At 45.4% G+C, this 25108-nt stretch overlaps 1 protein-coding gene across 2 annotated transcripts; it reads left to right on the top strand.

Annotated features, from left to right (window-relative positions):
* Positions 1-51: 51 nt before the first annotated feature.
* Positions 52-23966, top strand: clstn3 (calsyntenin 3). Of its 2 annotated transcripts, XM_086113490.1 has the most exons (19): positions 52-321; positions 1167-1233; positions 4718-4840; positions 5261-5471; positions 5551-5759; positions 6394-6543; positions 7108-7293; positions 8429-8716; positions 9978-10090; positions 10741-10900; positions 11932-11979; positions 12921-13069; positions 13480-13628; positions 18463-18689; positions 18887-19048; positions 19994-20139; positions 20227-20356; positions 20670-20854; positions 21738-23966. In XM_086113490.1, exons 2-19 carry the CDS (start codon positions 1167-1169, stop codon positions 21900-21902), a joined length of 2868 nt encoding a protein of 955 aa, XP_085969616.1. In that variant the 5' UTR covers positions 52-321; the 3' UTR covers positions 21903-23966. The 2 variants fall into 2 exon arrangements, with proteins under 2 accessions (XP_085969616.1, XP_085969617.1); XM_086113491.1 differs by lacking the exon at positions 1167-1233.
* The last annotated feature ends 1142 nt before the right edge of the window (positions 23967-25108 follow it).

Below are 25108 nucleotides of genomic sequence, written 5' to 3'. Positions count from 1 at the left end.
AACGTACGCCGAGGGAGGGGAGGAGCTGGAGTGGGGACGCCACCGTAACATTCCCACTCAATCTCTCCTTCTCCACAGACGAGAAAGCAAGGGCATTGCTCCAGTTACACACCGAATCGTCTTGGGGGTTTTCCTCCCCCCCTCCCCAACCAACCAGCTCCATCAACTATCACCGGGAGCTTCGGGACCGCTCTAAACCGAGTACGAGGACGTGTGCTCGGGGAAGAGGCAGGGGCGTAAAGGCGGATGCTGCGAGGCTAAAAAAAAAAAAATAGAGGAGGCTGTGGGTACCGAGCGGGCATCGCTGCTGCAGCCGACACGGTAACGTCACCACTTCTTCACCGTCATGATCCTCATCGAGATCGTGGTTGCTGCGACATTTCACCTGACTTTAACTGGGCAGCCATTATTGAAGCCTCATCTGTGTCACTGTCACGCAGTCGTGTCGCATTGCAAGTGGGAACACATGCATTGTCACGTCCAGGGCCTTCCGGACGTGAATATCTGTGTACGGTATGATAATGTGTAGAATGTCGCTTATTGAGTGGGAGTGTAGCAGATTGGATTTGAGCGCCCGCAACCCACCACCCTCATCATCCCTCATTCCATACCATCCTCCCCTGAGGAGTCCTTTTTCAGTAAGGGCCACATGCTGCTGCCAAACCACAATTAAAAGGCAAGAAAACACCCACTTGACACCCTCACGGGCGCAGTTTTGCCCATTTATGGAAGTGACACACGTGTAAATAGACACAAAGTGAGACCATTGCGAAAATGAGCAGTTTCTTTCATTTGGCTATTTAGATACGGCATATATTTTAATAATACTGTACACTACTGGCCACACCATTCCCAAATCCAACTATCGTCATTTACACAATGCATTTGCACCACATGAAATATTGCCAAAATACCACTCCCGTCCAAATCTCTCCAGAGGTGTTGTGTGTGTGTGTGTGTGTATAAAGCAGCGACAGTGTTACAAAGCAAACCTTCCCATATCAATCATTTTATTTGGTTTGTGCATTGACAATCAATATGTTTGTTCCTGCATGGTTTCTTTTTTTGTTTAACCTCTGTGTCTCTACTTCAGGAGTGCTAATGACTTGTTGTTGCATGCGCCCACCCACCCCCCTCCCCCTTTCTCTACACCTTTGCTCCCCCAGATGGACAAAATGAAATGTCTCTCCTTCCTCTTCCTTTGCTTGACATCCGTTGCCAATGGCAACAAAGGTCAGTTACTCATCCGGATCGATATTGATTGCTAATGTTGACGTGTTGTGTTGTTGTTGTTGTCGTTGTTGGTGTGTTGCTTGTTTTAGATGCCCTCCCACTGTATTAGGTACATCTGAGAGGACCCAGTACAGAATTGAAGGCTTTACAATGATGATGAGTTTTGATCGACACTGTCAGAAAGATTTTAACTGGGCAGTGTGTGTTAACCACTGACTACTTTGATTATTATTATTAGTATTATTACATCAAAGGTTGTCAAAATATTAGGTACCCCTATACCAAAGTGGGGGTGAATATTGTTCATTGTGTTCATTGTTCATGTGATATTGATCATTTATAGGTTCCGTGTGTTTTTCTACATAACAGTTCCACTGAGGTTGTATTTGTTTTTTGATTTGCACGGCGGGCCAATCAAATTCTCTCGAGAGGCCGCGTATGACACACAGGCCTTAGGTTGCCCATCCATGCAGCCATACTGTATTATCATTGTGCATAACAAACAGGCAGGCATGATTTCGGCAACTATCTGTCATCTGCATGACTCTGTACCTTCCCGTAATGTCAAATTTACCATCCCCTCCTATTCTAAGTCTGTTCTCCAAAGATCATCTGAGAAGGGGGTGGGGGTGTGGGGGGTAGTGTGCAAAAGACAGGGAACATGATGAAGGCAAAGGAGTACGGGAGGGACGGCAGAGAAGGAGCATTGACAGGAGGAGAGGGAGACATGGCCGAAAAAGACGCAGACGAGGAGGGAGGCGGAGGATGTGAGATCAGGTGAGGGGGGGCTACGAAGACGTGCGCGTGCGTGCCAAACGCCAGGCATGTCGTGGCGAGCTAGAGAATTGACCGGTGCCAAGGGAGACAGAACGATGGAATGCCTCTCAATCTGTAATCCGGAATGTAATCCGCGTGCCTGATGCTCAGATTAATGCGACATGGAAGGAGGAGGGTGGAGGCGTGACGCTGAGGGAGATAAATAACCAAAAACAGAGTGTGGGTAAGGAGGAGCAGACGCGGCCGGACTGGTTAATTGTGCCTTCATTTAGTCCCCAGCGGGATTTTAAACAAGAAGTAATGCATACATACACATTGCTACCATATGCAATCTAATCATATCCGGTACAAGAATTTACAAGGCGAGTCGCTGATGGTGGTACACTTGGCTCACTTGTGTGGAAGCAATGTGGGATCCGTTCCCCCTCTATGAATGTGGGTGTTTATATCATACCTGTCAACTCATACGGTTTAGCCATAGTTCATACGGATTTTGTGCTGAATCTTACGTATATGGCCGTATCGCACAAATCATACGGATTCTGCAAATTTGGTGAAAAAAGTAACGCAGGAATACAACTCTGAACACAGTAATGCCACTAAGTACAATGATGATTAGACATTAACCAGACATTGTATTATGGAGCTCGACAATAAATATCATTGAAAATTTCGTGGGGTTTTTTCTGCCGTTATTTTGACATATAAAATAATTTGGTATGTTATAAGGATTTTTTGCTCTGTATAAGGATGTTTTTGGTAGTTTATACAGGTTGGCGCTCCGAAACGTTGACAGGTATGGTATATATACAGTATATGTGCCCTGTGAATGACTGGCGACCAGTTCAGAGGTTTGTCCGCCTTTTATCCAAAGTGAACTGGGAAAGGTTCCAGCAACTCTCGCGACCCACTTCAGGATAAGCGGTGTTGAAAATGGATAGGTGGATGAACCTACTAAGGAAGTAATGCTTATTTTTGATGTAACATTTAGCAATGTGTTTATTATTGTTGTTTGCACTGCATAACACTGAGCCGTTCCTCATATTTTGTTGAAGCAGCGTGAGAGAGTCAATCTACTGTTTGTCATTCCCTGGAGACGTGCGCAATTACAATTCTTGGATGCCAGACGGGATGCGATTGGCGTGTGCCAAACATTTTGGTAGCTAGCTAGTTTGGTAGCATGTAGTTAAGGTATGTTGTTGTGTTGAGGAGTAGCTCTAAAGACGTCGGTGAGGTATAGGTAGTGATGGGGGTGGGTGAGGCAAGTAGGAAGGTGGGGGAGAAAAGGTAGCTTGGTATGGTAAAAGTTGCGAGAGTGGTTAATTAGGTTGCTATGGTAGGTGAGTGGGAAGGCTAAGTTCTGTCATTAGGTGGGGAAAATAGAGGTAGGGACGCAAGGTAACTAGTTTACTCGAGCTGAACAATTTTGGAAAATAACGTAATTGCGATTTTAAAAAAAATATGTGTGCACAATATAATGAATTGTGTACGTTTTTGTTGGTGCTCTGTTTTGTGCTTGTTGCTATTTATTCGCAAAATATATTCCCTCCATAAAAAGATGTTACTGGTTCACGGAGTGAAACTGTGTAATAAAACAATTGAAATCGTCCACATGAATGCATTAATTTATTAAGCCTGTCATTTCCGTCATTGTGCTTCTTCGAATGAACGAGCCGTCGATAGGTGAGCCATTTTCGCTTGATTCAACGTGGAAAAATGGCGTCAGTCGGCCGCCAGTGACTAAATGAACACTCCGATTGGCTGTCCAGGAAGTGATAAACAAGCAAAGAAAAAGCCAGGAACACAATATTAACTTGGGTTTGTTCCTGTTTTGATTATGAGGGTGTCGGGCAAGCGAGCTATGTGCGCGTTTTATTTCGTGAAACGCCGACTGTGCTGTGATAAATATTAGCATTTAGGCCACGTTCAATGTCTGGCAAACTGAAAAGTACGTGCGCAGAGACAAAAGGCGAATTTTGGAACGGTGTTTTTTTTCCTCTCCAAATTGCAACCTTCGAAGTAGGAAGGTAAGTTGGCTAGGTAAGATATCTAGATTGATAGTTAGTCTAAAGAGCTGACGTGTGGATAGCTTCTTTCCAGACGAGCGTTTCTGTGCTCCTGATTTCCAAAGAGCTGCGGGACTAAAAAGGCAAAGCCAGGGAGGAGACGGCTTGGCTTTGCCACGGCGCGGAACAATCCCCGCTTCTTCTCATTAACTTGGCCTTTGATCCTTTCACGCTGAACATCCAGCACAAGGATGAATAATGAATTGGCAATTAAAAGGTTATTATTCTCCGAAAACCCGGGGCGTTTTTGTCCTTTCGGTAGGATATTGTGGAGCTCAGGCGGGCTGATTGATGGCGGTGCCAGAGATGAGTGTGTGATTAAAAAGTGGACGTTTCATCGGAGTTTTGTATTACGAGACGGAAACCGGACAAGGAGAAGTGAAGCGGGCTGAGTCAGTGTACCGTATGTCCTCAAATAGTAACCTGCTTTGTCTAACATCCCCACAAAAAATGCCTCCTTTTCATTACAAGTAAAACCCCTGCAACTTGAAAACTACTGTTAAGTATACTGTAAAATGCCGTCAGAATGGACTGGGATGGAATGACTTGGATGAAAGAGAGCATTCACAAGCATGAACTTGAAAGGTGACACTGTATTCTGCTTGTTCATATATTACATATTGCTTGTTTGGTCTTTACAGCCAATAAGCACAAGCCATGGATCGAGACGGAGTACCAGGGCATTGTGATGGAGAACGACAACACGGTCCTTCTCAACCCGCCGCTCTTCGCTTTGGATAAAGACGCTCCGCTGCACTACGCCGGTAACGCCCAACACTACTCACGCCAATCAACAAATTCTTTATTGCACTTAATTTATTGTGAGACATCACAAGACCCCGTCATCGCATTGCTGTATTTCCACCATCCCCGTTTTAGGACGTATGAATTTGCCAGGCGAGGCGTCTATTTTTAGAGCAGCGTAGTGTAATTGAAGCTGTCCTGGCAGCAGCAGTCAGCTGCTCGATCATGCGTGCATCCTGGCTCTTGAAATAACCGTGGTGGGCTCCAATGTTAATTGAGAAAATAAAATAGGTTTGTATCACTCACAAAGAGAGAAAACTTGGATCCGATATTCCAGTCGTTTGGATTGCGTGTCGAGCTCATTCTGTTCTATATCGAAGACAGCCTCATTCTTTCGCATTATACCTTATTTACTTTGTTGTGCTCCCACCCATTCTCAGGGGAAATTTGTGGTTTCCGGGTCCACAACGGCCCCTCGGGTTCTGGTTCGGTGCAGTTTGAAGCGGTGGTCCTGGACCGCTCTACCGGCGAGGGTCTGGTGCGTTCCAAGGAGCCGCTGGACTGCGAGAGCCAGCGGGAGCACAGCTTTACCATCCAGGCCTACGACTGCGGCGAGGGGCCCGACGGCGTCAACGGCAAGAAATCCCACAAGTGAGCGCGATCATGCCGAGAGCCGGCGCACGTCCGGCCCCGCCCCCTTTCCATCGAACAACTCTCCTTGCCTCGTCAGGGCCACAGTACACGTGCGGGTCAACGACGTCAACGAGTTCCCCCCCGTGTTCGTGGAGCGTCGCTACGAGGCCTCAGTCCCAGAGGGGCGGCTCTTCGACCGCATCGTGCGTGCGGAGGCTCTCGATGCCGACTGCTCCCCACAGTACAGCCAGATTTGTTTCTACGACATCATCACTCCCAACGTGCCCTTTGCTATTGACAACGATGGTGAGACAAACAAATCAGATCTCTGGAGTCGCGTCTCGAACATTTTGCGTCCAAAAGTATCGATCGTAACTGCCCCATTGGCCAATGAAACTAAACGGCATATGCTCGCCACATCCACGAGGCTGTTTAATTGAAAATATTTCAATCAATTGCATCGTCTTCCTTCCCCTGCCGGGTCTTAAGCCACAACTGTAAAAATAGACTTAGCGTGGGCGGACTATTGTTGTGAATTTCACCGCAGCAGCTGTTCAGGTGCTCTCTCCGTCTATTCCCTCACGTCCTTTTTCTTGTTACCGCAACCGCCGCCCAGCTGGTTGACTGACAGACGGTGAGCGCCTGCTGTTTTTGCACAAAGCAGGGAGAAGGGAGTATGGCTACCTCACTGTGACTCTGCACAATTTGCCGGGTGGCCAGAGACCCCGTGTCCCGACGCCGCTGTTCTTCTTTTGTGCCCTGGTTCCTTCACGTTACAGCATTTCACGTGAACATCACTTCTTTTGATCTTTTCACGCAGCAAAAGCCTGTTATTTAAGAATGGGCAAAAAGTGTTGCGTGTCAAGGAGGGAGGTCTGCGCTTTCTTATTTTTCTCATTATCATCGTTCTTTTTTTTATCCCACTCTTTGCATCGCCTAGGTAACATCAAGAACACGGAGCCGCTGGACTCCAAGCGTCAGCACGTTCACACCTTCTGGGTGACCGCTTTCGATTGCGGCAAGAACCGCGCTCAGGCCGACGCTCAGGTGGTGGTCACGGTCAAGCCGTCCTGCAGGCCCGGCTGGATGGGTAACTCGCTCCCTCGCCCCTTTTGCGTCATTTTCAGCGGTGGATAACATCACCGTGGGTTGGGATCGACGTGGGCTGGTTGGCGATGTGAGTCAGTTTGCGTTGAAGGCGGCGGAGGCTGACAAAGAGCAAGTTTTTAGAAATGCGGCTGCTTTCATCATAATTCCAGGTCATTCTTACAGAAGTGGGCAGTCAGGTCCTCTGCTCGCTTAAACATTATCAGAAGGACTGACCTGCACAATTCAAATTCTATTATTAGTTCAATGAAACTGTGTTTCTTTGGTCTGCATTGCTTCCGGTACGTCTATGTGGATTACATTTTTTTTTTCAGACAGACAGATTTCAGACTTTAAACACTGCCCTGTCAAGTTAATCTGCCCAGGGAATGTCAGAATCAGCTGTGCTGGCTGACGGAAATTATATGAGCAGCGAGACTGTTTCTTTTTTTCAAATTCGCCTCATAGAATTTTTGTTTTCTTCTGAAAGTCAGCATTTCATTATTTTCAACAATTTCACCTAAGCGATGAGCCCTGAGTCAGCATCTCTGATTGGATTGTGTTTCAGGTTGGACCAAGCGCGTGGAGTACACACCTGGCTCGGGTAGCATCCCGCTCTTCCCCAGTTTGCATCTGGAGACTTGCGAGGAGACCGTCTGGAACATCCAGGCCACTGTAGAGCTTCAGACCGGCCACATCGGAAAGGGCTGCGACCGAGACAGCTACTCTGACCGGTCCGTGCGGCGACTTTGCGGTACGTATGTCTCAACTGACATACTGTCTGTGGCGGTCATAAGAAAGTCTCAAGTCTTACCTTTCAAGTTCCGAGTACGTCTCAAACTACTGTGACAAAAATCAAGCAAGTCAAATTGAGTCCCTGTTAAATTTAAAGTAAGTCAAGTTATTGCTTGGGTTGAACAAGTCCAATAGCCTCAGCACATTAGCCACTTTTCACTCATCATTGAGCATGTAGCGCCAACACTTTATGTACTTGCGCTACCTGTACCAAGACATCCATAAAATCATTTTTTAAATTATTCTATCGTCTTACTTTATTATCTTTCCAACTAAATGCATAACCGACATGAAGCGTATGGGTGGTGAATGTTTCACGAGCTATTAGCTAGCCAAACTGAAGTTAATAAAAGCTTACCGATCCTTGTGGCTTTATCGTGACAATAAAGTTAGATTTCATAGCTATTGTGTCTCTCATCATCATGCATCATTCACTTAGTCACAACAAACATACAGTATATGATCACATTAGCCACTGTTCACTCATCTCCATTGCGTTGTAATATTAATGCTATTCGTAACTACTTGCGCTAGTTAGCTGTACTCACAAAAACATTCACAATTACATCATTTTTCTTCAAGGTTCCAAAGCCAGTCTTGATATTCTATTGCTTCATTCTCTGCCATCAACCTTGGTTGATTGGCGATCAGTTCGTTACACTTAGGTTGGCAAGTTAACATTGCTTTCCTGTCTCTGTGGGTCTTATAGTGACGCTGACGTTTAATGTTGTAGTTGTTATGTTTCTCTGACATACTCAGCCACAACGTACAGTATTCATACATGAGCTACTTTTCACTATTAGCATGTAGCATTACTGCGATCTGTAGTTTAGTTAGTTAGCTGTACTGACACATTCACAATCAAATCAGTTTTCTTTATTGTTTCTTATCTTCTGAAATGAACGCATTATTGACATGAAGCTGAGTTAATGTTTGACTAGTTATTGGTTGTCTTAACCGCGAAGTTAAAAAAACCCTAGCTTTGGGGTTTTATAGTGAGATGAAATCGGTGACTAAAATCTGACTCGAGTCAAGTCATGTGACTCAAGTTCCCCGCCTTGTGTTGACTGATTTGTTGGCTCCACCTTAACCAGGCGCTGTTCGAGGTGAGGTCGACCTCCTCCCACCTCCATCGCCCGCCGCCAACTGGACGTCGGCGCTTCCCACTCTACCTTCCTCGGATTCCTCTCTGGTGTTCTCCTTCAATGGGTCCAACCACGTGGCGGTGGTGCCGGACGCGGTTGTCTCGGGGCTGTCCGGCGACCATTTCACCCTGCAGCTGTGGATGCGCAGGTGGGGCACCAACGTCCAGCCGGCTGCTGCTCAGTCTAAAACGAGTCGCAAGGAAGAGGAGACCATTGTGTGTAGCACTGTCAAGAATGGTGAGTTATGATCAATCGCATCATTTGAACTACTGTACCTTACAATGACACAGAAATAATCCTAATTTGGATCAATACCATGCTTTCATTTCCAACATCCTATAAATTAGGGAACAGAATGTATATAAATGTGTCCCATTATCCCAAAATTTGACCGTTTTATCGAAGATAAATAAGCAACGCGAGCTAGCATTGGCTCGACTTTTATGATATGAAAACATGTTCCCACAGATTTTTGAACGTGTTAAACTGAGTAACCCAAAAAAGAAAAACAAACAAAAAATTCAAAATTAGCTAATGATAACATTTTTAAAAATACGCTTTGCTCGCTTTCAACAACAACAAACATTGGTTGAATGTGAGAGATGTAATCAACATGAGAAACAGGGAAAAAACATTATTTTTTAAAATTTGGTCGTAATTTGATGACCATTAAATTGAAAATGGATGATTTCCCATAGGACACTTGATAATGTCTTGTACGAAAGTGTGTGGGAATTGCTCTTCTGATAATTCGGTCTTTGCTGACTTTGATCCTAAGGGAGCAAAAATGCTGAAAGAAATTGGCTTCATCGTTGATATGTGCACAGTATACACCTTCCCTCGCGTTTTCCGGTACTGTGGTCCTGCTGTTACTCATATTTTTGGGAGGTGGGGATTTTGTTCTGCATAATGTTGATTTTGAATGTAATTCCACTGTCAGCCACTAGATGTGCGTACACTAGTCTGACACGATCAATTTGACTTAAGAATAAGATTGTCAACGGGAAGTACAGTATTTCAGATGAACCGAGTTTTTGGTGATGATCACGCAGAATGGCAAGCCCTTCAATCCTGCTTTTTAGGCCTACCGAAAGCGATATTGTTGCGCAAAATCAACTGCTAAAAGCAGAATGGTCCAAAGTTTGAAGCTCCTCAAGATGGATTTTTGACATTGTTGTTGGCAAATTGGCCTTACTTGGACGTTACTTCAGAGCGCAAACCTCCAGTGAATTATCACCACCGTTGTTCAGCGTGTGCTTGTTTGTGGCCTCAGCGGGCAAGTTGCTCTTGAGGGAGCCACTTAACCTCCACACACTTCGCTGCGGTAAAAAAACAAAAACAAAAAAAAAACCAAACAGACAACGAGCAAGCATCACGGCTGCCGTGTGAATCCTTTTTGAATATTGGCCCCTAAAAAAGAGAGATTCAAATGAAATGTAAGAAATCCGTAGAAAAGTCAGTTTAAAAGTTCCAATTAATTGCGTCTTCTTCTCCTCAGATGACTCGTTCTCTCACTATTCACTCTCCGTGCACGGCTGCCGCCTCTCTCTCTTCTACTGGCCTGACGTGTCGGCTGCACGGCCCGTCAAGTTCTTGTGGAAACTGGAGCAGGTACTGGCTGAGGCGTGTGGGTTGCTCTTCATGTTCACATCAAGCTGTTGGGTTAATGGTCACGCACACAGCAAACGTGTGCATAAGGCCAACATGTCCGCCCGCCTGGACGGGGTGGGAGAGTGAAGGGTTTACTGATTGTGATTTGACTGAGGTTTACCGCCCCAGACAGATTGAGTAGGATTACATTCAAGCTGATACAGAGATAAAATAAGATTTGTTCAGATCCTTTTGTCTTTGTCTGATAGCTTGTGACCTTCTACTCCCCCACCCGCTATACCGATGACAAACGTCATTGGCGATCATTTAAGAGGATCTATTCATTATTTGATTAGTATTTTACTGTTAAAAGTATGACACATGACAAGATATGACAAGATTTTGGTACATATTTTAGCAAGCAATGGGAGTTGCCGTGTTTGATTTGCTTTCGCGGGCCACCTGAAAGGATGTGACGGACCGGATCTGGCCCCCGGGCCTTGCGTTTGACACAGGCGAAACCAATCATCTAATTGATCATAATATTGTACTTAACAGCCCCCCTACAGTGTTTAAAAAAATAATCAACAGCCGTTGGCGGTTTGCTAGCGATGAAATATCGACTCCGTGTCATCCCGAACCACTGATTGATTATGCCGTGTGTTCGCCAGGTGTGCGACAGCGAGTGGCACCACCTGTCACTCAGCGTCCAGTTCCCTTCAGTGACCCTGTATGTGGACGGCGTGACCTTTGACCCCGCTCTCATCCACGACAACGGCGCCCTGCCCAACCCGGCCCCTCGTCAGAGGATGTTCATCGGCGCCTGCTGGGGTGAGAGCCGCCCCGCCGATGAATGAAAATTAATTTTGCAACCGGCCAGGTTGAAACGTACCAAATTCAGACTCTGATGATCGATCAAATATTTATTCTTCAATCTCATCGTGTGGCCAAGTTGCGGCACAGCGGTTGGGGACCGCGGATGTAAATCACGGCGTCAGAACTTTTCATCAAGCGCGCTGGCCTGTTCCCCCGGGAGGTTTTACATGCTTTTGCTCGCTTATGATTGAGCTGATGTGTTTTTGCGTCTTTGAGGGCTAATAATATAACGCAGTCATCAATTATTTAGCTTGGCGGAGCAGCACGATGGCCAGGCAGCTATCGGACCTCTTTTAAGCAGCACTGCGCTAAAATCTCAGAATCTATGACTGTTAATTAGCAAGACAGAAAAACAAACAGTGTGGAAGCGGCTGCTGGTAGCCGCTTGATAAGATGAAGATGTGAAGATGGTGTTTTGGGAAACTTCAAAGTTGGATGGAAAGCATGCCAAAATTAGTTCCTCAGAGTCGAGTTGAACCACTTCAGTCAGCCAGTGGGCACTTACCAAGGAGGCATTTTCACAACAGTCTTTTAAACACTGACGGCAATTATTTAAAAAACAGGCATGTTAAGGCTGATAAAACTGGCCATAGATGAAAAGTGTAAATTCTCGTCTGTGTTTGTGATTGGCTGGCAAAGTCCCTCATATATTTCGACAAAAGACACCTTTCAGATCTAATAAGACAAGTTGGTGTGTTCCTTGCGTGACATCGAAACAAAAACGAATCACTTTGGACATGGAATTTTGGGTGTGTACAAAAAACAAAACGAAAATAACAAATACACTGGTACCTTTTCTTGAATTTCAATCCTGTGCACGTAAATGGTGCATGTGATTGTCTGCATTTTTTGTTTCTGCATTGCTCATTTTTTCCATTCCTTCCTGTCACTCTGTGGCCCGTTCAGGCGTCACCTGGCATCGTCTTCCTATTTTTTGATGAGTGTTTGTTTCTTTTTTTTCTTGCCCCCATTGCTATTCGCTGCAGAGTCGGAGGACAAGCAGAGGGAAATAGTGAACAACATTATCCCACAAGGTAAAGAAAAGATTCAATGGACCGTCAGGGACGCCATTCAGAGTTACCTCTCACACGCGCAACTGAAATCCTTTCGCATGGCATGCGTTTTTAGCAGTGTATATGAGCAAAAATATTCAGTAATGTGTGTGAGCAGAGGAAAAAAAAATGTGGCCGTGAGACCTTTTCAGAATTACTTGTGACAGCCTTTCAGTCGTGCGTGTATGTGAAAGAAATTCATAATTGTGTAAGATATATTCGTAATGTGTGTGAGAAATTTCAGTATTGTACATGCATGAAAAAACAAATCGGGAGTGTGTGTGTCGGAGACCATTTCTCTCGTGTTTTGAGTGGAAAAAAAATCTGTAGTGTGTGTGAGTGTTTCAGTGGTGTGTGATAGTGTGCAGTAGTTTGACTGACAGCTCTTCATAGCGTGTGAGAGCCTTTCAATCCTGTAAGTGAGCGTATTAATTGAGTGTTTATGTACTTCATGCAAGAAAAAAAAACAGTGAGAGCATTTCAGAAGTTTGTGAGAATGAAAAAAATCTGAGTGAGAGCCTTTTTCGTAGTGAGGATGAGTCTTTCACTACAGTAGTAGTGTGAATGAGAGTGATTCAGTAGTTTGTATCAGTGCTACAAAAACTTTTCTAGGAGCGCTTTGGGTATTGTGAATGAGAGTATTTCATTCGTGAATGTGTGAGCATTTCAACCGTGTGCAAGTGACGACTTTGCATGAGTTGGAAAAAAGTAACAAGTGTGTGTGGTTCAGTATTTTGTGTGAGAGCAATTCAGTGGTGAAAGCGAGAGAGTTTCGGATATCCCGTGAGATCATTACAGTATGATTTAAGAGTAAGGACTGTGCATGAGAGCGTTTCAGTTGCATGCGTGAGAGAGAGGTCATTTGGAGTCTCTCATATGCTCTCTGGTTTGGTGTGGTGGTGATGCATTTTGTGTGATGTCAGTGAAATATGCAGGAGGTTACCACGGCCTGTTGTCCGGAGTGACGGTACGTCCTGGCAGCGTGGAGCCTCACAGCGTGGTGGAGTGTCTGTACGCCTGCAGGGAGGGTCTGGACTTCGGAGACCTGGAGACATTGGGATCTGGGATGAAGGTAATGCCTCAGGGAATCCTACTAGGCCTCATAACAATCTAACAGCAAGTAAATAAAGCAGGGTTGTGGAGGATGGCGTGTTAAAATAGAGAGTTTATTTTAAAATATAAAATCAATCGTTCTCATGTTTAGAATTATTTTAAATTTAAGGGTGTGTGTGTGTCTTGCATATGTAAAATGTTAGTGTTATTCGGACGATTTGATTTTTACAATTCAATTGATTACAATTTTTGGGAATTTGAATGAGTGCATTTCAATTACGCATTGTTTTGGGAAAAAAAAAAGCAACATTCATCGCAGAACTGTTGTTGATGATGAAAATGCTCTGTTGGCCGGCGGCACTCAGGAGCAGTGCGGAGCGTGTGGCTTGCTTTGAAGCAATTTCCTCCCCTGCTGTTTGATGTTTTCAGGTACACGTGAACCCCAGCCAGTCAGTATTAGTGCTGGAGGGGGACGACATTGAGAGTTTCAACCGCGCCGTGCAGCAGGTGACCTACCGGAACTCCCTCCGCTTCGCCACGCCTGGAGTGCGACCCCTTAAACTTACCACCTCTCTCAGGTACCTACACAGATCCCTCGCCGCGTCTTATCGCCGGCGAAACAGCGATGCGGACGCAGTTATTTCATTTGCACTAACACACTCGAGCCAGAAACGGAGAGCGGCTGCCAAGCTTCTGGAAAAGACTTGACAATGACGTCAAGCTGAGGGGATGCGCCTTCATGATGTAAACCGTGAAAGTGAAATGTTTTATAGTTGTCGCATAGCGTGTCACTCCGAGGGCCTGTGAACGCCTCCTCCTCCTCTCCCTTCGACATTGAGCACATCAAACATGAACCTTGCCTCGCCGCTGATTAGGAGGAATAATCGTGTGGAGATAAGCAAGTATCTTATCTCCCGTTTGCTCGCTTCAGCCCAAAAGTCACCTGCGCTCTTCTTGGCAAGCCGCAGCGTTGCACGCGCGCTCATTTATTCAGCTTCTGCAAAGCCGGGTAATTCAATTGGCAGCAGCCGATGGCCACGCCATCACCTTTTCAAATCGTGCAAAGAAGCTCTTGTGAATACCGAGCACTTTCAGCATTGCAGTAGGAAACAACGTGTGAGCAATAGAAGCTGGAAGTGGGAGGTAGATGTTTTTTGTGTTGAACACAACTGGCCAAGAAGAACAATTCTGGCACGCCATAACATCCATCCATCCATTTTCTGATCCGCTTTATCGTCGCAAGGGTCGCGGGGGGGGGGGGGGGGGGGTGCTGGACCCTATCCCAGCCATCTTCGGGCAGTAGGCGGGGGGGGACACCCTGAACCGGTTGCCAGCCAATCGCAGGGCACACACAGACAAACAACCATCTGTGCTCACACTTACACCTAGGGACAATTTCGAGTGTTCAGTCAGCCTGCCACGCATGTTTTTGAAATGTGGGAGGAAATCAGAGTACCCAGAGAAAACCCACGCAGGCACAGGGAGAACATGCAAACTCCACACAGGGAGGCCGGAGCTGGGATCAAACCCACGACCTCTGCACTGTGAGGTCGACCCGCTAAACACTGGCGCACCGGGCAGACGGCATAACATTCGCAACCTAAATTATATTTGCTCCATGAAGTTGTACTTATTGCCCCCGGTCTATTCTCTTTGTAATGTAGTGTTTCGCTTGGCTGTACTTTTTTTTTTTTTTTTTTTTCCCCCGTCCAATCAGATTTCAGCCTCTATCTGTTGCCAGTGTGTCCGGGGCCTTTAAAATCAACTTAGCTGCCGAAGGTAACGTAAACTGTATTAGCAAAGGGGACTGTTTCTTTCATCAAGCAGATTTCAAATTTGGCCTTAAAGAGCTAGAATGCGCAAAAAAGACGCCCGGCTCAAGTGTCAATCTCATGCCTACACATAACGATTCATGTTTAAACAGCAAATATAAATCCGCTTTAAGCCTTCGTGGCCGGAAGATCGCTGACCGGGTTGTCGCGCGCTGAGAGCAAGGCGCTCTCAAGCGGTCACGTCAGCCTAAAGTTCCGGCTGTGAAGGTGAACTTGTTCCAAAAATAAATAAAATTCCCTCGCCCTGCTCCTTCCCATATCGTGCGTGCACTCACAATGAGGCACTCTAAAGGAGCCCCAGTTCACGCGCTGGCTCCCAAGCCGAGAACGAAAATCTCTCTCCCTGCGCAACAAGGCACTTTAAAGCAGCCACACCGCTATCGGAAGGGAAGGTGCGTTTTCAGCGTGTAGGCATCGTGAGCTAGCTCCTTGCATCTTGCACTCGTGCTGGATAACTGTTGATGCAAACAGTGTCATGTTTTAGCCAAGTCCCTTCGCACACGTGTCATGAATTTGGACTGAATTTTTTGAACGTGCGGGCCAAGACTGAACAATATTAATTCCATCAAGAGTTGCGAATAAAATAATCATTCTACAGCCATTCCTAACTTGAGTCATGAATACTAAATATTTGCTTAACTGTCGTTTTTTTAAATTCTATTTTTGCACATCACACGTATCTGGTTCCATCTTTGGTGGGGAAAAAAAAAAAAGTTCAAACTGTGTTGACCAGTGTCATCAGCGCCTTTCGTAGGGTGACGAAAGGGCTTAACTGTCCAGTAGAACGCTGGCAGTCTTTTGTCTCGTGGTCAGCGCTCCAGCCTGCTCCACACCGACACAACTTTCTCTCTGGCTTTAGCCGTCCGTCTCTTTTAGCTGGTAAAATATTAATTCCCCTTCAGATTAGTGCAGTCCAGTGCATGGATGCGGTGAGCTGCGTATTTACATTTATATTTATGCCACAGCTCGAGAGAGAGCCAGGGGGGGAAAAAAAAAGTAGGCTGCTGACAAGGAAGATCACATCAAACTCAAGGCGCAGATCGCATTGTTCTCGAAACTTAAAATGAGCTCCCCTGCGATTGGCTGGCGACCAGTCCGGGGCGGCCTGCGTCAGTTGGCATAGGCTCCAGCTCACTCGGGAGCCTAATGAGGGCGCGCCCTCTAGAACATGGATGGATGGTTTCCAGGCCACACGTTTGTGCTGGAAGGCTTCCGTCCCAGCGATTCAAGGTCACGGAGAAATTGTTTTAGCTTCAGCTCAAGTGAGCCGTGGCTTTTCTTTTTTCTTGATATCAGCCACCCACCCCCCTTCTCATTTTATTGCGTGCGTGAAGATTAGATTGATTTGCGGCCAGGAAGTCACCCAGATGGCGGAACAGCAAGCCCTTCTGTAGAAGCCGATAGAAGCAGCTGCTCACTCTGGTAGTGGAAACGTAACGCGCGCATTCACACGCGTTGTGCTTAATCCACACTCCAATACCGCCGTGCCCACTTGTAACGCAAATGAATAAATAGCTGGCATTCGTAGGACAACATTTTATGCTCCAAGTATTTGACAACAAGAGCGTGCGTCTCCTGGAATCAAAGGCGATTATTGATCTGTATGCGCTAGTTGGCAGCAATCGGCAGAGGGAGCTGTTGAGTCGGTTTTGAGCGAAGTGCCCGCTCGAAAAGTGGAAAGGATTGCGGCTGTTTGACTGTGTGGATGGGCAGAACATTACATTTATTTGTTCAGGAACTGTTTCCAAGACATTTTGTTGAGATGGAGAGGAAAAAAATTGGAGTGTTGTTGATTCAGGCTGAACTCGTTTTCTGGCTAAGGAAGCGTGAATGATTAGGACCGTTTTGATAACAAATGCTCTTAAAACTCAATAAGTCACTGAGTCGTTTCCTCAATATTTTGTCAGTGAGATTTCGAAGGGGGCAGGGGGGACGCATTGCACTGTTGATTCAGGCTCAACTGATTTGCTGGCTGGAGAAGTGGGTGTGGCCATAAAAATCAATTACCGTATTTTCACGACCATTCGACGCACCGTATGGTTGGGCGCAGTCTCATTAATGGGTGCTATTTCTGTATTTTACACATAGACAAAACGCACTGTATTATTGGGCGCGATTTTAAAGTGGTAAAACATACGCCAGTTTAAACATACGGCATGCATGCGCGCACGCTAAAAACACGTTAGCTTGTAGCATACGGTAGCATGCCAAGACATACAGATACAAGCTAAAAACACGTTTTTAAAAAGGCAACGAAGCAAAACGGAGTTCCGTTGTATTTTATTTAGCCATCGTACAATGTACTCACGTTTTTCGATCAATCATCACCCAGAAATCCATCAAACTCCTCATCCTCTGCATCAGAATTGAACAATTGTGCAAGTACCGGTAATCCATCAAAAACGCCGTGTTCCCTTTCGTTGTCAGTCACTCTCATTGCCATGTGGCTCCACAGAAATGATGCCGGCTTTGCCAAAAACTCGAACAACAGTGCAAGCAGACACGTTCGTCCAAGCAGCCACAATCCATTCGCAAATTGTGGCGTAACTCGCCCGGCGCTGCCTCTCACTCTTTGTAAAGTTGTGTTTGCCATCGATCATTCATTGTTCCCATGCCGCTCGCAACTTTACTTTGAACGCCCGGTTGATGCCGATGTCCAGCGGTTGGAGTTCTTTAGTCAAGCCTCCGGTAATAACGGCAAGCTCAGAGTTCATTTGCTTGACTTGGTTTTTCACCGCTGCTGTGAGATGGGCACGCATGCCAAAAGCATAACCGATGGCTTGAAGTTTGAACTGAGCTTCGTAGGCGTGTCTCTTTGTAGAATTTATTTTCGGGGGTTCTTAGAAACCAAAACCGAAGTTGTTTTGCAACAATGCACATAGCCACACTCTATACAGGTGTTGGTACCTGCTTGTAGCGTCGCTTTAGCGTCCACTTACACGCCCACCCTTCACTCATTGGCGGCCTGCTTCCCCGCATGCCTGTCACTCACGTCTGCCTTTTCTCTCTCTTTCTCTCCATATATGTATATATACACGCCCACCCTTCACTGATTGGCCGACTTCTTTGCCGCATGCCTGTCCACAGTCACTTCCGCCTTTTCTCTATATAAACAGCGTGTCGGCTTTCAGTCAGGTTTTGGAACTCAGCGCATAGACAAGACGCTCCGCCTCATAAGGCGTCCTGTCCATTTTGGAGAAAATTTTAGACTTTTAATGGCGCCTTATAGTCGTGAAAATACGGTAGTCAACTCATACTTGTTGGTGGCAAAAAAAGAGTTTGAGGCAGCTTGTTCATTCAAGCCCAACTTATTTGCTGGCTAAAGAAGTCAGGATGGTCATGAAAGTCAATGAGCTAGCTGATTATTTCTCAAGCATTTTGCCAATCATTTCTGTTACAACTGAGGCAAAATGGAGGCCACAGCTTGGCAGCAACACCCCAAGGGGCTTTTGATTCAGGTGAAATGTATCTGCTGGCTAAAGAAGTAGGGATGGTCATCAAAATCTGGCACGGCAGCCCTTTTTTCCCATTTGCGTTTCAGCTCTTTTTGGCCCACGGTCTGCTTCTCGCCTCCTTGCAGATGTTTCAGCGAGGAGAGCTGTCTGTCCCTGAAGCCGCTGGAAGGCTACCTGGTGGTCCTCCAGCCGGATGCTCCTCAGATCTCTCTGTCCGGGGTCGGCCCGCATCTGGCTCGCCCCGCTCCCGAGTTCGAGGCCACCCGGGGCGTCGCCTTATTCCCCGAGTTACGGATCGTCTGTTCGCTGACTCATGCTGTCAACACGGCTGCGCAGGGGATGGAAGGTGGCGGTGAGTCCAACAGACAATCATCTGTGGAGTGAATCAGTCGTTATCCTTCCGTTGGGGGTAGGATGCATTTGTTTCTCTTGCCAACGTGTGGCTCGTACCCGAACAAAATTGGGTTGGAAAGTGGGACGACATGGGAACGGAACCGAACCGTACTTGATGTTGAAACAGGGCTTTTGTAATCGTCACCAATTTTGCAGCGCTGATGTCCGATGCCGTGGCACACACTTTGGACGGCTGTGAGGTTCAACCTCTGGGCGAGGAGCTGGATCTGGAGCGGGAGGAGCTTCTGGTCGATATGGAGGTCGTGCGAGAGCGGGGCTTGGATATCATCAACACGACGGCTTACATCGCCATCACAGGTCATTCAAACAATCGACGTCTTTTGAAACCGTTTTTGATGGGCCATTTTTGCATTCGCATCGCAAAGGGATCCACTTTGGTGCTCTGGTCCACTTTGGTTCTCGCATTACAAGGCAAAGTGAGATGTAGATCGCTTTTGAAGCGGCCCTGAATTCAGCTGGAGTGTTTACATACATGACAAAAATCGGAATTTGTTTCTTTGAGTTGTTTGGGTGATTGAAGGAGATCAAAGTGAAAACGCCTTCAAGCGTAAACCAGTAGAAAGGGAATTACAATTACCGGTATTGGATCTCGTTCGTGTTTAGGTCCACATTTGTTTCAAAAATAGCAATACCGAAGAAATATAAAGCAAAGCGAAATCTGGAGTACAGCGTGTTCACATTGCGCAGGTTAAGCGAACCACTTCAAAAACTAGCAAACTAAAATGAGACTGTTCTGCTCATTTCGTACCAGTCTGAATTTGGTTGGTGGGTTCACGTCTCCAAAAAAATATATATATGGATCAAGATGAAACGCCATAGAAGTAAACCCACAGAAAGGCTGGCTAAATCATTTCAGCGTTCACATGACAAGGGGATCCACTTCAGTTTCTGCTCAACCTCGAATCCAGGTCTGCTGGAGCCTCTCTCAATCCAAAGAAGGTAATGTGACATCGCACAGGTTAAGCACACCAATTGGAAGACTTGAAGTGACTTGAACTGAGACCATCTCTCAGTTGGATTCATTTCAAAACTGGTTGGAGTCAGTTCATTTGGATATTTGAAAGGGATCGCTGAGTCAACAAGGAGTTCGTTCTTTCTGCTTTCATATCGCAAGTTCACTTCCCAGAAGATCCCGTTCTTTTCCGGGTCCACTTGGGGCATGATGCTATCTGGGGCGTTTTTATGCTTCAGTCCACTCCCATTGACCCACACCCCTTCTTCTCTTTGTCTCTGGGCCTTCAGGTGCTGAATCCATCTCCGTATACGAGGACGTCCTTCGCTCAGTCCGCTACCGACTGTCCGGGAGCTCGTCCCGCTTCGAGCGACGCTTCCGTCTGTCCTGCTCAGAGATGAACGGCAGATACACCAGCAATGAGTTGACTCTGGAGGTGCGGAGAGCTCAAAGGAAAACTTTTGTCGAAGATCCCTGTCCTTTTGGGAGCGTCCATTAGCGAATTTGTTCTTTCCTCTCTTAGGTCAACTTCCTCCACTCCTTGGACAGTATGTATCACCCATCCCACTTGATGGCCTCCCAGCAACAGTTTCTCCATCAACACGCAGGCGAGCTCGCTGGACACGCCTTGCCCAGTCTACATCGCAACTCAGGTGACTCGTCAATTGAATCATTTGACTTTGTAGATTATGCTAAGGGTTGCGATGGGGGGGATATATTCAGGAGTGGAATATTGGGGGATGATGCCACAACTGAGGAGGCCCTCCCTGTATTGTTTCATTGATCTCTCCCTGACAGTGTCGATCACAGTGGAGCATTGTTATGTTTATAAAGGCTTTTTTTTTCTAACTAGATTATCATATTTAGATTGTGGGAGTGGTCATAACGTTGTGTGTTCAACAAGACCGGTGTCTACATCCGATACCCCTTCAGAGCCTGAGTGTGATTATTCATTTTGTTTGTCAGTGGTCCCCGGGGCCGCCACCATCATCATCATGGTGTGCGTGGCTTTTCTGGTCGTCATGGTGATCCTGGGCATTTACCGAATCCGCTCCATCCACCGCCGGAGCGAGGAGGCCCGCCAGGCGGCCAAGGAGGGCGGCGGCCAGTGGGACGACTCCGCGCTCACCATCATCGTCAACCCCATGGAGGTAAAGTCGTCCGTCACGTGGGGTTGACCAGTGTCGGGAAGTGAAAGTACTTTATTGTCATAAGCATTTACAAACAAAAAGAGTTAATCGGCAGTACGACATTTTGGAGAACGCGCTCTGCAAAATGTTTTGAAAATTCTTCATGAAATGAATGGGGGGGTAGTTTTCAACCTGGGTGTAAAAGCGTTTACGCTTGGCGCTGACTTCACTTCCATTGGCATCTTATTCCATTCGTGTGCAGCATAACAGCTAAATGCTGCTCCACCATGTTTACTTTGAACTCTGGGTTCAACTAATTGTCCCGAGTCTTCAGAGTTCAGAGGCCTCGTTTTGTTTCACTGCTTTTTTCAGTCCCCGTGAATGATAAAACCAGAAAGCTAGCTAGCTCTTAAATGGCATGTGAGATTTCATGTCATTATGTTTTCTTCTTCTCAGTACGAACTAAGTAAATAAAAGCAGCAAACTATTTTATTTATTTATTTATGCCAAGGTATCAAAACCACTATAATAACTAATTGAGAGTCAACATTAATTTCTACTTTTTACTTCAGTACAGAACTTTTTTAAACACATGTAATGTATCTATAGTTGCACCTAAGTACAGAGCATGAGTACTTTTGCCACCAACAGCTGAAAGCTGTTGTCGCAATTGAAATTTTTATGGAAATTATAGTTGTTGTTGTTTTTTTAATTTGCAACAATTTCTTTGATTATTTATTTCTTTATGTGTTTAATTTTTACTCCTCACTAAATCCAAATTTTCTCCAGATATCTTAGTCCCTTCATAAATTCTTCCTTGAAATATGTTTAAATCTCTGAACTTGCGACACTTTTCTGTGAGTACAGACTGTGACCACTTTTGCCACCTCTGCTGTCACCCCAGTCCTACGAGTCTCGCATGGGCATGTCCGCTGACACGGAGGGAGATGGTGAGGAGGAAGAAGAAGAGGAGGAGGAGGAGGTGGCCGAGTCGCCCGACAACGCCAGCGACGACCAGCGGATCATTTTCAAGAAGGAGGTCCGGGACGGCAACGCCCGTCGCTACTGAGCTGCATGTAAAACCCCGCCTGCACCGGTTCTCACGGTAACCAACACTTTTACCGTCATGTATGGAATGTATACCTACAAAAAAAAAAAATACAAAACCACGACGCACAACACATTCGATGTAATACGCAGCCACACGACGCCATATGTGACGGCGGGCGGTCGGTCCTCCACTTCGATGTTCAGCGGCACAATGTATACACTCCATGTAATTGATCTGCCTGAGCCACGCAAACAATTTGTGGTGCGTCCGTTCCACGTCACATAATCATAATAACAACAACAACGTGTCTGTATAGTGTGATGCTGGATGAACGAGGCTGAAAAACAACACTTGATTGTATTTTCTTTTGTTCTTGAACACACAATGGGACCCTTGCTCGAATGAGAAGGCAAAGGCCCCCGCTCTCCACATGCCGACACGCACGCACAACTTATTAGGCCCGAGCCACGAGGTCTGCGCACAAGCTGTCTCCTCCGACTTTGCCAGTCCCCCTCGATACATTCCGCGATGAACTTTTTGTTTTTTGCGAGACTTTCATCAGCCGAGGAGAAATAGGGACACGCTCCAAAGAATAAGGGAGACGATCGCAATCGTGTCATAAGATTTGGCGAATTCTGCCAAAATAGTTGGAAAAAAATAATTGTACGTTTATGAGAATGGTCAGAATACAATGACGAAAAGCCTTCAGTTAGGAAGTGGTTAAAATTATGCTGGGGACAATTTTACCAGAAAATTTACTTCACTTTACAAGATTTTTATTTTATGAGAGTATGAGTGGTCATATAAGACATCCCAACTTTATGAGAAAATTCTCATTTTATGAGAATAAAGTGGTCATGTTAAATGAAAACTTGCAATTTTAAGGAAGTTGCTGTCATTTTATGAGAATAAAGTGGTCATATTCAAAAATGATGGGTCATTTTACAAGAATAAAATGGTAACAAGAAAAAATACAAGTTTAGATTAGTAAAGCTGTAATATTTTGAAAAGATTTTTTCCATTTATGTCTGTATTTGAACAACAATTACCTTTCCTTACCAAATTACAACTTGTCATCTTTTTTTCTCTCATTATTTTCACAATGAATTTTATCTTTCAATTCTTTTACATCATAATTTATCTTTGACTTGGAAAAAAAATACCATTCATCCACCCATCCATTTTCCGAACCGCTTAATCCTCACTAGGGTCGGACCATTCAATTCTCCTAATTATTTGTGAGGTCCCATTACTCCTCCGCCTACATCTTGAGCTGGTCATGATATTTTATCAATCAACCACAAACTGCTCCTATCTTCAGCAATACTCACGATGATCTCTCACGGTTCGGAATCACTGCTCTCATGCTTCTCAAATTGACGTCTGGAATGTCTGTAAACCACGCACGTGCGCGCGCGCACACACACACACACACACACACGCACTTCACCGCTATCCTCCCTCTGCTGTCCCCGGAATGTCAACTCAGCTTGGGCAGTTTTGACTTTATTGATTGTAATGAAATTTATGTACATACACTGAGAAATGTTATTGATGACTATTATTGTTGGAATGAATTATTTTCATTATAATTGCAGCCACGTTTCAGCACACTCGAAGAGGGAGCAGATGGTCATTTCCCTGTTTTTGTTCATTGCCTATTCCAGCATCAAGAAAACAGTAGGAATAATAATACTAGTAGTTGACGTGAGGATGATATCTGGCTTGATGCCTGTGTCTTACTTTTTGTGTGTAATAATGTTGTAATTTAAGAATTTGTCAATATAGGAATCGCAGAGAAAAAGCATAGGGAAGCACATTGGTTGTGATACCGACAATTGTACATAAACGTGGCATCGCTGTCTTTCACACTCTTTTTCCATAACTATTCTATTTTATTGCTTCCACCTGATATTTTCTTTTCAGTGAAGGTACAACCTGTGCTTCCCACCCAGCCCTCCAGACACTACCCCATCCCGAATATGCCCCCCTCCCACCTCAGTGTCTCTTGCTGTCCGTCTGTGTAGCCTATCAATGTGCAGTGCTATTAAAAAAGATGTTCGTAAATAAAAATAGAGCCTGTTTGTATTTTTTTTGTGGGTGGCGGAGTGTGATGTCACAAAAAAGATTAAGCATTGAATTGAATAACTTCTATTGTATTGCGATCACTACTGGAACTTTACCTCTAATTACCAATACACAGATGAAGAGATGGATTGTTACCGACAGAAAACTGGCGGACAATGTGGCAAAAATCGTAATTAAAACAATATATGACGTCTCCACAAGAACCCCTTTTTCACATCTTGCATGTGAGTGCATCTTAGATCATTTTCACGTGATTTAAAAACATGCATTTCGTGTTGTTCCTTGAAATAGGGTGGCCTCTCTCGAGAGTGCCTTGCAGCTCTCTGTTTTCCTCTCTTCCCCGTACTGCAAGGTCCAGCAACAGCACCTGAGGAGAGCTTACCTAACCAGCGGGAGCTCAGCGGGCGCCACGCACACTTTTGAGTGCTTCGTGGTGACCCGTTAGCATGGGCTGAAGCGGTGGCGGAATATCCTCAGCTAGAAAATGTTTAAAAAATGCCCTACCCTCATTTGGTGACAACTGAACTAGACTAAAAGTAGCAAAAAGAAGCGGTGAGAAGATTCCGAAGCGACAGAATTAGCAACATTTTTGCTCAACGGGTACGTTGACCTCTTTGTCACGGAACCAATTACATTCATAAGAAAATGTACCACTTCCTGAACACCTTCATCAAGCAATCATATATGTTTATCAGGAGCTAAAGACAGTTGCTAATGCTAATCTGTCTGTGCATCCAACAAAAAACGTACGGTAATCCAGCCCCGTTTACATTTTGTCTTTGACCTGAGATCTCAGTTTCTGCCTGTGCTTCAGAACATGCCGTCGCTTCGTAGTGACTGTGGAGCTTCACCCAGTCTAGCTGATCAAGTCATACATTTTTCTTTGTGGGTGGTTATTATATAAATTAAATTCGATTTTTCAATTGGCTGGTTTTGAAACTTTCAGGGTCTGGCAGCTAACAAAACTGTACTGTACTTGTTTTTTTTCCCCACTTGCACACTTCTCACAATTCAAACGTTTCTATCCATAAAATACATAAAAAGCTCACGATTGAAAGTAATTATGTACTTCAACATCTTTCGATTTTAATGAATCGTGTGGTCACGTGATTTCGTTTTCCGTCTCTCACAGTCGG

This window comes from Hippocampus guttulatus, chromosome 6, assembly GCF_054856545.1.
Source record: "Hippocampus guttulatus isolate MCC_2025c chromosome 6, RoL_Hgut_1.0, whole genome shotgun sequence".
Classification (NCBI taxonomy): Eukaryota; Metazoa; Chordata; class Actinopteri; order Syngnathiformes; family Syngnathidae; genus Hippocampus; species Hippocampus guttulatus.
This window is presented reverse-complemented; position numbering and strand designations above follow the sequence as displayed.